Raw genomic sequence first — 15,385 nt, forward strand, 5'->3', positions numbered from 1 at the left:
AAATGGTAGCTAATTAGGTTTCAATGTAAATTGAACTGCCAAAGAAAATTTTAAATGAAAAAAAAAAAAGTGTATTACAAGGGAGAAAAAAACATTCTCTTAAGGAAATTGAAGGTATGGTTATCAAAGAATTACTTCAATTTCTCCTAAAGTTAGTGTATGCATTTGATAACTTGCTTCATGCCTGCTGACTGAATTTTAAAACACCAAAATATATGAGTATTAGCTTATCCCCTTTAACCTTCTAAAATGCTTTATGTAATATAAGTACTAGACTAGGAGTTCTTTGAGGATGACAAAAGCAATAACAAAAAACCCAGACCTGTCATATCTTAGAATCCTTGATACCAAATAGAAAGCCTAATATGAAGTTTCTAGAAAATGTATTTCCTCCTTTGAAATGAACTTATATCACGATTGTGTAATATTATGAAAACATTTCATGCTACCCAAAAAAAGGCCATCACACCACCCAGAAATAAATGTTGTTTAAAAATATTCATACATTTTGGGTGCTCAGGTATGTTTTAAGTAGTAAAATGAGAATTGTATTAATTTAAAGGAAAAAATCTAAACCAAAAAAGATCAATATCATGGTATTAATTTTGTGAGTGAACTTAGTGAGTAAACTAAGTGTTGATTGAACTTATTATTTAGAAAGAAAAAAAGAATGTGGTACCTTTCTGATGGCTTGACCTGATGCTTTCTTCCCAAGAAAGCTTTCAGAGACTCCAAGAATGGCAGCTACATTTTGTTCTGCTGGACTGAGTTGGCTAAACTACATGGAAAAAGAGCAAACAGATGGAAACATAAAAAAATCCGTCATGTGAACCAAATCCAGTATTTCTTTTGATATCACATTCTCATGATTCAGGACACAAAAAAACAAGATAAATATATTTGTAAATATTGTAGGTTTTAAAGTTGTATCATTAGGATATAACATACTCTAGAATTACTTAAAGGCATGGCCACAAGTAGTGGTTTCCATGGACTATGTGATTATGTTCAATACCGGATGGCTGAGGGGAAGGAGAAGGAAAGGTTTTGAGAGTAATTGCATTATATAGTACCACTTAAAAACAACTTACTTCCTGAGTAATGTAAACTCAGGAAGTTGAGAAGAGATGAAGGAAAAAAAAAAAAACAGTAATGATTTAAAAATATGACATTAAAAATAAAGTTAATTTCCTGCAATTAAAAGATGTACATTACCTCTGCCTAAAAAATGTTTTTGTTTCTGTGTTTTTTTTTTTTTTGAGACAGTCTCATTCTGTCACCCAGGCTGGAGTGCAGTGGCATGATCTCAGCTTACTGCAACCTCTATCTCCTGGGTTCAAGCCAATTTTCCTGCCTCAGCCTCCTGAGTAGCTGGGACTACTGGTATGCGCCACCATGGCCAGCTAATTTCTGTATTCTTTTAGCAGAGATGGAGTTCCACCGTGTTGGCCAAGCTGGTCTCGAACTCCAGACCTCAAGTGATCCTCCCACCTTGGCCTCCGAAAGTGCTGGGATTACGGCATAAGCCACCACACCCAGCCCTAATGTACATTTATACAGCTAGCCTGTTCACAGTAAAATCATAATATACTGTATGCTGCCACTTGGCTTTATAATAAGTATGGACAGTTCTACTTTGTGATGGGTTGTAAAATAAATATTCCTTTTCAGTTATTAATATCATTGGGTTTAATGTATTATCATACCTGGCTCTGACCCAGCTTTCATATAATTAAACTCTCAATCATCAGAGATGGTTTTCACTGTTTTATTTGCATTCTAGGTATTATAAAATGCAGGGATCATAACATTAACTTTCTGTGGGGAAACAGGACCATCGATAATCCTTTTTTTAACCTTTATTTTTTCAATAACAAATATGTTTATATATATTTAAGAGAAAAGTAACAGTTAAGTTAAACAAACCATAAATGCTGTTGCCAGATTACAACTTTTAAAAACTGAAAGAAAAAATATCCAATTCCAAATATATTTTAACAGAGAAAAAGGTGAATAATCACTTGATAAAAAGCATATAATAGGCCGGGCACAGTGGCTTACTCTTGTAATCCTAGCACTTTGGGAAGCCAACGTGGGAGGATCGCTTGAGCCTAGGAGTTTCAGACCAGCCTGGGCAACATGGCAAAGCCTCATCTCTACAAAGCAAAACAAAACAGCATGTAATAATTAATAAACGAAGTAGCCTAAGTTGAAAAATGTTATATTCTCACCTGCCTGAAGTATATCATCCAATCAGGGTTACACTGTGAAATCAGATCATAGGGGGTTGTTAGGTAGATTAGATGAAGAAGGCTTTCAAGCACAAGTCCTTCAAGACCTTTCTTCAAGTCTCTGTAGAGAATGTCACAATAAGCTAAATCTATAGTTCCTAAAAGAAAGATACAAATATGCAATCTTTCACAATTACCAGAGGGGCAAAGAGATGGTTTTAAATAAAGTATTGTGTAGAAATTTTTTAAATATAGCAAAAAGTCTTCAAAATCTCTTATAACATCTTATTATATAACTATTTTGGAGGTCATTTTGATAGTACTCATCAACACTTAATAAGTACATACCTTCTGATCCAACTATTTTGGGGAATCTAACCCACAGAAACATTTCCATATGTACCCCCAAATACATAGAGATGTCCATGCAGCCTTGTTTATAACAAAGAAAAATCAGAAAGAATGCAAATGTCCATCAACATCGAATGGTTAAATAAATTATGGTACATCCACACTACAGATAACTACAGTATTAAAAGAAACATTAGATTTAAAGAGATTCATCTGATAAGATGTTCATGATATTTTATACTGAGAAAAGCAATTTGGAAAAAAATATTTAAATGATGATTCCATTTGAAAAATACATGCATAAAAAGATTTGGAAGAATACATATCAAACTGGTAGTAGGAGCTCCTGAGAGAGTAGAAATGGGACAGGAGTATGGCACTTTCCTTAGCATAATTCTGATTTCCTAGGTTTTTTTTTTTTTTTTTACCAGCAGACATGTATTATTTTTCATTAAAAAAGAGACTCAGCCTAGACAACATAGTGAAACCCCATCCCTACTAAAAAGACAAAAATTAGCCAGGCATGGTGGCATGCGCCTGTAGTCCCAGCTACTGGGGGACTGAGGTGGGAGAATCATTTGAGCCCAGGAGACAGAAGTTGCAGTAAGCTGAGAGTGCGCCACTGCACTTCAGCCTTGGCAACAGAGCATGTTGTATGGTCGCTGGGGCGGGGAGCATGAAGGAGGGATGCCCACCTTATTCTCTATATATTTCTGCAGTACTTTAATTACTTATAATTCAAAACATTTTTCAACTCTTGAAAGTTGAAGGAGTATATCAGCTTATAAAATACGATTAATGCAATTAATATAAAGTTACAAACACAACTTAAAGAAAGTATAATTTTTTATTTTTTTATTTGTGAGACGGAGTATCACTCTGTTGCTCAGGCTGGAGTGCACTGGCATGATCTCAGCTCAATGCAACCTCTGCCTCCCAGGTTCAAATGAGTCCCGTGCCTCAGCCTCCCAAGTAGCTAGGACTACAGGCATGTACCACTATGTCTGGCTAATTTTTTTTTTGTATTTTAGTAGAGACAGGGTTTCACTACATTGGCCAGGCTGGTCTCAAACTCCTGACCTCAGGTGATCTGCCTGCCTCAGCCTCCCAGAGTGCTGAGATTACAGGCGTGAGCCACTCTGTCCAGCCTAAAGAAAGTATAATTTAATTTTCATTTTTTCCAATGTGTTTCCTGTGATCAATAAGATTTAGGTAAATTCTTACCCTTAAATGAAGCTCGTCCCAACTTTGTAATATGAAAATTATGTTGGACCTCTTCTTCAGATTTACAAATAGTGTCTTTTTGTAGGAGTCCTTTTTCTGTCAGGTATCTAAGTGATTCAACAGTTATTTCCCAAAGACTTTTTTCTTTCAATAAAATCTTTTGCTGAACACCAAAAAATGTACCATTCATGAAGTGATAGATGTCATCAAGATTCGTTGCAATCTGAAACAATTCAGGACATCACTGGAGCATTTTCCTTAACTCAAGGCATCACCTTGAATGCATATTAATCAAGATGATAACTCAATTCCATACGTCAAAGCTATTTAAATAAAAAATTAGTATTAAATCTACACAGTTGCATATATAAATTGATAATGGCAATTTAAAATTAACAAAAAATATAGGGGGATGATAGTTATTATATTCATGCTTTTTATGAAAATATGTACACATTTTTCATTCCAAAACTCCTTTGAATAGGTCTTTAAATAATTTTTCACAATATGTCCAAAACTGTGCTATTTACTCCCCAACCAATTTTCACTAATTCTCACTCAGCCTCTTCCCTGCACTGCTTTCCACCCACCTGTGAAAACATCCTTTAGCTCTAAAAGTTGCATTAAAAAAAAAAAAGCATGGAAAATACAACAATTTCCACTAAAACAGGGTCAGACAATACTTTGCCTAAAATGTTACCTAAAAATAGTTGATCTCTACCTAATTTGTCTCTCATATTCCTATCTCCATTTCTTGTTCTTTCACTGCCTTTTTCTCTCCCCATTATTCGCTATTTACAACTTACAACGGCAATCATAAGGAATACTTAACCCTCCATTTAGTATTCAGATGTAGAGTTGGCTCTGAATTAGAATAATTTTTATTAGTCAATTTCAATGAAATCAGCATGTTATACTAAAACACAGTCAGTCAATAAGTATATTTCTCTCTCTTACAATTCTGATGCTATTTCTACTGGAAAATTTAAGTCATAATTTCATGTTAAACCAATGTAAGGGGTAAGAAAAATATTATGGGGCACAGACATTTTCTATTTCTTCTCACTTTAATAAAAATCATTCTTAATATAGTATTCAATTAAGCTAAAATTATACTTTGAAGATATTTAAGAACTGATACTTGGTTTTTGAATTATTAATGTACTTAGTTTTTGTACTATTTCCTACTTAAATGATTAGAGTTAACACTGGGGATGGAAGAGTGCAGGAGGGCAGGGAAACCTTTACTTGATCCCTCTATCTACCATACTACTGAAAAAGTTTTTTACATAGTAATTGAAACCCACTGGGCCAGCCTCTGCTTTTGGCTTCTCAAAGCCAGATTCTCCACTGATGCCCCAACTTGTAAGCTCACCCATGCTCAGTTCCAAAGTTAATTTCATCACCATGTCCCAGGTTAAAGAACAAACAAACAAACAAAAACAGGCCAGGCGCAGTGGCTCCTGCCTATAATCCTAGCACTTTGGGAGGCTAAGGTGGGAGGAATGCTTGAGGCCAAAAGTTCAAGACCAATCTAACCAACATGGCAAGACCCCATTGCTAAGGAAAAAAAGCCAATTTCATTAATTCAAGTATTTATTAAGTGCCAACCACATGCCAAGCACTAGGATTCAGTGATCTTTTTTTTTGAGATGGGGTCTTGCTATGTTGCCCAGGCTGGTCTCGAACTCCTGGGCTCAAACGATCCTCCTATTTCAGCCTCCCAAAGTGGTGGGATTACAGGTGTGAGTCACCACACCTGACCATTCCATCATCTTTTAAAAATTATTTACCTTAATCACTGAAGTGGATGAGAAAACAAACAAAAGAAAAAAGAAAAAAAATTAAAAGAAAAAGATTAAATAAAAAATTAGTATAAAATCTACACAGCTGCACATATAAAGTTACTGCATAACTTTTTAACTTCTATTATCTCAGATAACAGTAATAAGACAAAAAAATTTTAAAAATACCTTCAAACCAATCAAAGAGAGAAATAATGTTTGGATTCCCTTGGTGAATTCCTGAACAAGATGGCTGTAACAGTTTTCCAATGGTCTAGTTATTAACTCCAATACCTATAAAGGCCAAAGCAACACCATGCTTTGGTTATTATTAAAAATAAATGGCATTTAATATAAATATTTTATGCTTTACATAAATCTTGTGGAGCCAGAAGGAGACCAAAAAAATAAAGACAAAAGAATTTAACATTTGTCCTCAGAAAAATGGATGAAAAACAAATAGGAAAAATATTTTTTCATTGTCTGAAATATATACATTTTCAAACCACTCTTTCTAATTCTTAACCATATAGGAAAGAAAGCATCATTTAAAGAAAATTAATAATTAATTTTTAAAAGATTATTTCATAAAAGGGCTAGACCAAAGACCAAGAAAAAGACAAAAACAACCAACCAACCAAATTCAGTATTACCTGTTGTTTGTCTTTTTCTTGCAGTATGAGGATACTCTCCCCAATAGTATCGATTCCAGCACGACCGGCTCTGCCAATCATCTGTTTATATTGATTCCTCTTTAAAAATTCCTTAGCAACATAGGGAGCTCTTAAAATAACTCTGTGGAATTAATAAAATTAATTAAAAGTAACACTCTACAGCAAACAGCACCAACTCAAAAAATTCTTAATTTCATTATATATTTGTGATATTAAATTTAATGACATACTAACACAAAATAATAGGTATTTAGTGTTTATGAAGAATCTATGATTTCTTAGGTTTTTACATATATTATCTATAATTCTTACAAAACTCTTAGTAATAATATACTTTTAAATTACACTTTTATAAAGGAGTTAAATGAAACTCAGTTAAGTGACTTAACCTAAACTAAAAAATTAGTAATTACCAGAGCTATCATTTGAACTCAAGTCTGTCTAGCTGCAATGCCTACGATCAATCTGTAGCAGTAGTATCCAAAGTGTTTTGACTTTATACTCCATAAATTTAAAAAGTGACCATACACCATTAACATATACATAACTATTTATGAATTTTTGTTATTTTGAACGGTATAAAATTGCAGATTTCAGCTGGTTTTGACCTACAAAAATGGTGATTTTGGCCAGGCTCAGTGGCTTATGCCTGTAATCCCAGCACTTTGGAGGGCTGATGTGGGAGGTTCGCTTGAGTCCAGGAGTTTGAGACGAGCTTGGGCAATACAGTGAGATGCAGTTTCTACCAAAAACAAAACAAAACAAAAAACTGGTTGGGCATGGTGGTGTACCCCTGTAGTCCCAGCTACTTGGGAGGCTGAGGTGGGGGGATCACTTGAGCCAAGGAGGTTGAGGCTGTAGTGAGTCGTGATTACATCACTGCACTCCAGCCTGGGCAACAGTGAAACCCCATCTCTTAAAAAAAAAAAGCGTGATTTCAATTATGTTCATATATACAGAAGTCTATAGTCAGCTAGTCAGCTTTCCTATCCAAAGGGAAGAAAAAAACCTATTGTTTACCTATACTAATCAACTTCCTCTTTATTTATAAATCTCAATATGCAGAAAAGATTACCAAATACTTGAAGAAAACGAATAACATAAAAGAAACATAACATGAATATACAGAATAAATGACCACAAAAACCAGATACTATAGGGAACAGAAGAGAACTTTACAAAATCCTAATTAGCATTCACAGAAAATTCCAAAGAGTATTATATCCACAATATAAGAGTAGACTATTGGCCGCGCACAGTGGCTCACACCTGTAATCCCAGCACTTTGGGAGGCTGAGACGGGTGGATCACAAGGTCAAGAGATCGAGATCATCCTGGCCAACATGGTGAAACCCTGTCTCTACTAAAAATACAAAAATTAGCTGGGAGAGGTGGCACACACCTGTAATCCCAGCTACTTGGGAAGCTGAGGCAGGAGAATTGCTTGAAGCCGGGAGGTGGAGGTTGCAGTGAGCTGAGATCATGCCACTGCACTCCAGCCTGGTGACAGAGTGAGACTTTGTCTCAAAAAACCCAAAACAAACCAAGTAGACTATTACAAGGAAAGAACAAAAGAGAGTTCTTAGAAATAAAAAAATTAATTTAAAAATTCATAAAAAATTTGAAGGGCCAGGTGTGGTGGCTCACACCTGTAAATCTAGCACTTTGGGAGGCCAAGGCGGGTGGATCACCTGAGGTCAGGAGTTCGAGACCAGCCTGGCCAACATGGTGAAACCCCATCTCTACTAAAAACACACAAATTAGCCAGGTGTGGTGGTGGGCACCAGTAATCCCAGCTGCTTGGGAGGCTGAGGCAGGAGAATCACTTGAACCCAGGAGGCAGAAGTTACAGTAAGCCGAGACCGTACCACTGCACTCCAGTCTGGGCACCGGGCAACAGAGCAAGACTTTGTCTCAAAAAAAAGAAAAAGAAAGAAAAGAAAAAGAAAAAAGAAAATTATATTGAAGAATTGAATAATGAATGAGAATAGTTCATGGATACAGTTTAATTCTGATTTTCTTTTCTTTTCTTTTTTTTTGAGACAGGGTCTCTCTGTCACCCAGGGTGGAGTGCAGTGGTACAATCATAGCTAACTGCAGCCTCAATCTCCTGGGTTCAAGCAATCTTCCCACCTCAGCCTCTCGAGCAGCTGGGATCACAAGTGTATGCTACCATACCCAGATAATTTTTTAAAATTTTTTAATAGAGATGAGGTTCTTGCTATGTTGTTCAGGCTGGTCTCAAACTCCTGGGCTCAAGTGATCCTCCCACCTTTGCCTCCCAAAGTGCTGGGATTACAAAAAACGGATTTTTTAATATGGAAGGTAAAGTTGAAAAAAATCACATGGCACAAACATGTGCTTACGTTCTCACACATTTTGAAAAATGTGTAAGAAAAGATATGAAAGCTGAATCTAAGAGGCCTCAATCCTGTCTAAGTGAAATTATAAAAGCAAGGAACAGAGATAATGGGAAGAAAAAGAAATAATTGAAAAAAATTACTCAAAGAGGAAAGGCATAAAGCTTAGATTAAAAGCATCCACTCAAGTGCTAAGCCCTATGAATGAAAAGTAGTAATGTTGGGATTGTAAAATCAAACTTCCTGGGTTCAAACCTTGGCTTTAAAACTCATTTGTTGCATATAAAGTTGGGAAAGTTATTTAACTATTCAGTGCCTCAGTTTCCCCTTCTATACTAGGTATGTAATAAAATATGACCTTTCTCACAGAGTTGTTGTGAAGCTCCATGAAGTCAATGCATGTAAAGTTGTTACTACATGAAGGGGAGGTGAATGTAGTAACTACAACTATTATTATACACCATGAGGAAATTGGAAGGTTAAAGAGAAAAGTCTAAAAGCTTCTGGAAAAGAAAAACAGCAAATCCATGCAGAGACAAAAATGAGCAACACTGGCCTCTAGAAAATATGGAACAATATTTACAAAGTCCCTAAAGGAAAAAATTGAATCTAGAATTCTTTTGCTAGTGAAGTGTGTGTCAAAGTGTGAGGCCAAAATACAGATACCTTCAACTATGCAGACAGTCAAAATGTTTTACCCCAAAGCACCATTCTAAAAAGGATTACTCAAGGAAGGCAAAATTTCAGAGAAGAAAGATGTGGAATATAAGAGGCAGTGGTAAGCAAAAAACAAGTATGATTTACAGGTAAGTTTAAATAATTACTATACAAGATGAAAGAAAATTTTAAAACCTGGCACTAAAATTCCAGGTAATTGCAACATTCATGGGGCAGAGTAGAATATATTAAGGACATGCTAAGCCTCTTGTTATGTTCAGGAGAGGATAGTTATTGATTAATTCTAAAGTAATAACAAATGTTTGATTACAACTTAAAATTTTAAGAGTAACCACTGGAATAACAGAAATAGGATATGTAACTTTCATTTTTTTCTTCGATTGTCTGAAAAATGGAAAACTTAATCACAGACAGAAATTGAAAATAAAAGAATGGAAAAAGGTACATACTTGGCAAAAAAAAAAAAAAAAAAAATTGAGTCCTGGTATTCAAAGCAAAATTATTAAATGAGCAAAATGAGTACTTATTGTATTGATAAAAGGTATAATTCAGCAATAAGATACTTGAAGTAAACCTTTGTATATCTAAATAGTGTTGAAATATAAAAAGTAATAACTTCTAGAAATGCAAAAAGGAGAAACTGACAACTACATGATTAAAGTAGGAAACTAACACACTTCTCTGAAATTGATAGACCAAGGAATCAAATATAGTAGGAAAATAGAGAAGCTGAAAACACAATAAACAACTGTGATCTCAATGATATGTATAAAACTGCATATTCAATTGAAAATACATATTTTTAAAACACTCATGGAAAGTTTATAAAAGTTGATCATTTATTAGCAAAATACCCCAGGATCATAAATTATAAAGGGTATAAGTCAATTACACAGGCCCATACCTTTGATAATAACTGAAAAGGTAATCAAGGATCTGCTTTAAAATATATATATTAGACTCAAATTGCCTTATGGATCAGCTCTCCAAGATTTTAAGGAAATCTCTACGTTAAATAAACTCTTTCAGATCATAAAAAAGGTGAAACACTTGCCAACTATTTCTACACAACCAGATTAATAAACCCTAACATCAAAACCAGATATAAAGAGCATAAAAGGATGGAATTCTAGTATCAAGAAATCTACTAACATTATTTTTCATCACATATTTCATTAAATATTCATTAAAATATTAAAGAAAATAAACCAACCAATCAACTCAGCATATGCTAAAAGAACATTTGATAAATTCTCAGCCACTACGGAGTAAGCATAAAACAACAAAACTCCTTGCAAGCTAGAGATGGAAAAGTTCTGAGCCTGGTCAACATTTACTTATCTCTTACCCTCTTACCTTCGAGCTGGTAGATTGACACCTGCTGCTAGGGTAGATGTGCAGGTAAAAAGACAGAGCACTCCTGTGGAGTAGGCCTCCTCCAAGAGTTTCCTTTCATCACTTGTTAAGCCACTATGGTGATAGGCAACTCCAAATGGGATAGTGCGCTTTAAAACAGGACACAGGTTGCCATTGCCAATATTCTTCAAGTTCTTAATTACCTCACATTTTTCTTTCTCCTTGTGCTTCAGATATTCCCTATGAAAAAGATCTGTTAGAAATATGAACCCTTGATCTTTTAGTGACAAAATTCCTACCATTTTCATTTTAGTAGATGCTAATATAAACATTCTTTAATGTACTATTTTCATTAAGTACATTAAATGTTCTTAGAATTTTGATTCAGACTTCACTGTTAGGCAGTCTCTTAATCTTTTTGTGGATTACAGAACCCTGTGAAAATCTTATCAAAACTAAGGAAAGGTGGGGTGCGATGGCTCACGCCTGTAATCCCAACACTTTGGGAGGTGGAGGCAGAAGGATTGCTTAAGCCCAGGAGTTCGAGATCAGCCTGGGTAACGAAATGAGACCACCTCCCAACAAAAAACAACAAAAATTAGCCAGGCACGGCGGTGAATGCACCTGTAGTCCCAGGTTACAGGGGAGGATGAGGTGGGATGATTGCTTGAACCCAGGAGTTCCAGGTTGCAATGAGCTATGAACCTACCAGCCTGGGTGACAGAGCAAAGCCAAAGCCTTGTCCAAGAAAAGGAAAAATACAACGATTCACATAAATATAACACTTTACATGTAATTTCAGAGGGTTTGTGGATTTCCCGAAATTCATTCCTGTACTTCCTTTGAATCCATGGATACCAGGTTTAGACCTTTGCTCTGGATGTTATGGCTGTTTTTTCTTTATAACATATGTCTTTATAGGGAATAGTTTTTTTAAGACATAAATTTTCTTCTCTGAAGATGGACACATATATATTATTAAATCATACTTTTTTTTTTTTTTTTGAGGCGGAGTCTTGCTCTGTCGCCCAGGCTGGAGTGCAGTGGTGAGAACGGATCACTGCAAGCTCCGCCTCCCGGGTTCACGCCATTCTTCTGCCTCAGCCTCCTGAGTAGCTGGGACTACAGGCGCCCGCCACCGCGCCCAGCTAATTTTTTGTATTTTTAATAGAGATGGGGTTTCACCGTGGTCTCGATCTCCTGACCTTGTGATTCGCCCGCCTCAGCCTCCCAAAGTGCTGGGATTACAGGTGTGAGCCACCGCGCCCGGCCTATTAAATCATACTTCTATGGTAAAACACTGTCTAAACACTAGAACTTTAGAAACTTCATTCATATCCTGCAATGTTTCCATCACTTGGCCAGTGTCTCCATCTTACTACCTTGAATTATTCTAAGAAAATGAATGATTTACTGAGAATACTTTTTTCAATAATTTAATGTCCTTAAGCTCTTATAATCAAAATCATTGTAAAAGCAGACTGTTACCGAAATGAGTGACTCCTTCCTGTTATCCCAAACATTTTTATCTTTTGCTATTCAATAAATTTAAGTCTATCTTAGACCAATCCATGACAGTAGGATTGAAAGAGGAAGTAGAGGTTGACGAGATTAGCATTCAGGTTAATAGACTATGAATAGTGATACAGCATTAGCTAAGGGGCTGAAAGAAATTTCAGAAGATGATAAAACCATACATGAGACAAATAGGTGCATAAAAAACTGAACTGTTAGTACTTAAAGTAACTTCATACTTATCTCTATGAATATAACAAAGCCAACATTAAGACACTACAAAATTACAAGCCAACACATTTCTTACTCAGGAAATTATATCCATATGTCCATACAACTTGAGTGTGAAGTTTACTAAGAAAACAAAGGCAGGCTAGGTACAGTGGCTCACGCCTGTAATTCCAGCACTTTGGGAGGCTATGGGGGGGGGATTGCTTGAGCTCAGGAGTTCAAAACCAGCCTGGGCAACATGGTGAAATGCTATCTCTACCAAAATTACAAAAAATTAATTTCTAATTATTTTTTGTAATTTTGGGAGGGGTGGTGTGTGCCTGTAGTCCCCGCTACTTGGGAGGCTGAGGTGGGAGGATCACTTGAGCCCAGGAAATGGAGGCTGCAGTGAGATGTGTTTGTGTCACTGCATTCTAGCATAGGTGACAGAGTGAGACCTTGTCTCAGGAAAAAAAAAAAAGGAAAAGAAAAAAAGGCGATGGAAGATACAATTAATCTCCACAGTGGTAAACACTGATTAGTCCTTTGACTGACTAAACCAGTGGTTCCTGTCTTTGGCTATATGTTGGACTTGCCTGGGGAGCTTTACAAAATGATATCTGGGTATCACTCCCAGAAATTCTGATTTATCTAAGATGTAGCCTGGGCTTTGGAATTTTTAAAAGCCTCCAAGATGATTCACTATGCAGCCGAGTTTTGAATCACTGACCTAAGCCATTATATTACTTAACATTCTCTTACATGTTACCTTAGAGTTTTCTTTTCCTTTTTTTTTTTTTTTTGATGGAGTCTTGCTCTGTCACACAGGCTGGAGCACAGTGGTGCGATCTCAGCTCACTGCAACCTCCGCCTGCCGGGTTCAAGAGATTCTCATGCCTCGGCCTCCCCAATAGCTGGGATTACACGTGCAAGGCACCACACCCAACTGATTTTTTGTATTTTTAGTAGAGACGGGGTTTTATCATGTTGGCCAGGCTGGTCTTGAACTCCTGACCTCAAGTGATCCGCCCGCCTCAACCTCCCAAAGTGCTGGGATTACAGGCATGAGCCACAGCACCCAGCTACCTTAGAACCCGTTTTTCTGGCTATTTCACATGTGATTTTCACAGTTAAAATTTCTTTCTTGAAGCCTTTAGTATACTGTAACAACTTAATGTGATGTTTTGCAAGGCATAGTTAGTGTTTGCCCAATCAACATAATACACAATCTCTAATTCATAATAAAAATAAAACAGGCTATTAAAAAAATTAACATACTTGCTTAAAAATTTGCATATCATTTCTGCTACATTTTCACAGTTCTTCTTACTAGGACAAAAAACTAAGCAGGAATAATTGGGAATAACTTCTGTAACCAATGCTACCAAGTGATCAGGATCCATCTTTTTTAGGGTATCAGAATACTGCAAAACAACAGGATGTAGGAACAAGGTGGTTAGTAAACACGAAACCCTATCAATTTTTTACCAGTGTGATTTGAAGGTAAATAAACCATCTGTAATTCTAAACTTCTAATTTAATAATCTGATCATTTAAAAGATGAAATCTATATTAAGAATCAAAATGTTCAACCTCACTTTTCTTTTGGGTTATTATGATTTTCCTAGGTCTAGTTAGTCTAAAAAAACTAGAATTAAAGAAAATTAAAGAAGTGAAAATAGTTATTAATAGCCTCACTACATGCCCATCTCCATCACAGCAGAACAAAAAGTCCCACAGAGAGAAACACAAATTGATCCTAATAATAGCCTAAGTTTTCAAAAACACAGATTCAATCATACTACTGAATTATAACAATTTTTGTAGTGACACAAGGAACACAAAGAACATGAAAAATATAAAGTTATTTAAAATCTATTTCTTCAACTTTACTAAATACTAATGAAGACACAGCTTTAGAATAACATACCTTCAGAGAATTCTAAAACTACTATATAATCCCTTCTTCCCCTTTCTAATATCCTTCATATAAGTCATAAAGTACTAAAATTTACATAGTAGACATTAACATTTTAATACACCAATATCTGAACTACATGGTCCATAAATTCTTCTTCTGTTGTTGTTGTTAAATGAATAAGCATTTACAGGAGAGGTTTCCAAATTTTCTTGGTTCACAGCCCCAATGCCAAAAGAAATACTTAACAGTTTTGTTAATTAAATAGTGAGGTCCAAACAAGTTAATAAATATGTACTTCATCACAACTTAGTAGCTGTTAGAATAAATAATACACATCAGTTGAATGAAAAAATATTTTTACTTCATTTTTAAATAACCACAACAGCTCACTAACGGGATGTGTGCACAACTTGGTACTGTCTTTCAAACTCTGGAATAAGACTGGACACAGCTATTCTTTTCTGTTCTAGATTGATTTTCACACAGTACTTACAGCAACCGCAAAAACCCCGACTTCACAAAGATATGATGTCATAGAAAAGAATATGGCGTGATCTAATGTTAAAATTGGAAGTGAGCTATCTTGAACTGGTAGTCTGCATGGTGTCCAACAGATGTCAAGCATCAGCTGTGTCTTGCAAGAATCTAAACTATTCTACGGAACCCACTGGAAACTTCTGTGGTGCCCCAGACACAAAGCCTGGTAACCTGGAATTTAAAGGTTATCAACGTTACCTTAAAATTAAGGAGGCGTGAAAAAGTCATGCCATTCTCAGCTTTGCTGTCAATTTCATATATTGTATCATTTATTTTCAGATATTCTTTTAATTCAACCTTGAATTAAAAGGACATTTGCAATTAATACCACATATAAATTCCTCTTTCCAGAGTTTTAAATGTTGTAAAATAGGTTAAAAAAGGACAGCTATAAAAGATTTTAGCTTTTCTAAGACATATAAAACATGCTTCAACTTAAAAGTTCTTGCTTTACCATTTCTTCTTCTTCTTTTTTGGTCTCTTTTTCCCTTTAAATCAAAATAGGGATCAATATCCTTGAAGAAATATGTTTGAATTAAGTAAA

General features: G+C 35.5%; 1 protein-coding gene across 4 annotated transcripts in view; it reads right to left on the minus strand.

The window, feature by feature from the left end:
* HELQ (helicase, POLQ-like) overlaps window positions 1-15,385 on the minus strand; it is a 54,166-nt gene that overhangs the window by 24,716 nt on the left and 14,065 nt on the right. For all 4 annotated transcript variants that reach the window (XM_011941781.1, XM_011941784.1, XM_011941780.1 and 1 more), the window contains 8 exons: window positions 15,040-15,138; window positions 13,662-13,807; window positions 10,659-10,898; window positions 6,244-6,385; window positions 5,780-5,884; window positions 3,807-4,029; window positions 2,232-2,389; window positions 680-778 (listed from right to left, as the gene is read on the minus strand). In XM_011941781.1, coding sequence (XP_011797171.1) covers window positions 680-778; window positions 2,232-2,389; window positions 3,807-4,029; window positions 5,780-5,884; window positions 6,244-6,385; window positions 10,659-10,898; window positions 13,662-13,807; window positions 15,040-15,138 — 1,212 coding nt within the window. The remainder of the gene's footprint in view (window positions 1-679; window positions 779-2,231; window positions 2,390-3,806; window positions 4,030-5,779; window positions 5,885-6,243; window positions 6,386-10,658; window positions 10,899-13,661; window positions 13,808-15,039; window positions 15,139-15,385) is intronic.

Source organism: Colobus angolensis, unplaced genomic scaffold, assembly GCF_000951035.1.
Source record: "Colobus angolensis palliatus isolate OR3802 unplaced genomic scaffold, Cang.pa_1.0 Scaffold200, whole genome shotgun sequence".
NCBI classification, from domain to species: Eukaryota; Metazoa; Chordata; class Mammalia; order Primates; family Cercopithecidae; genus Colobus; species Colobus angolensis.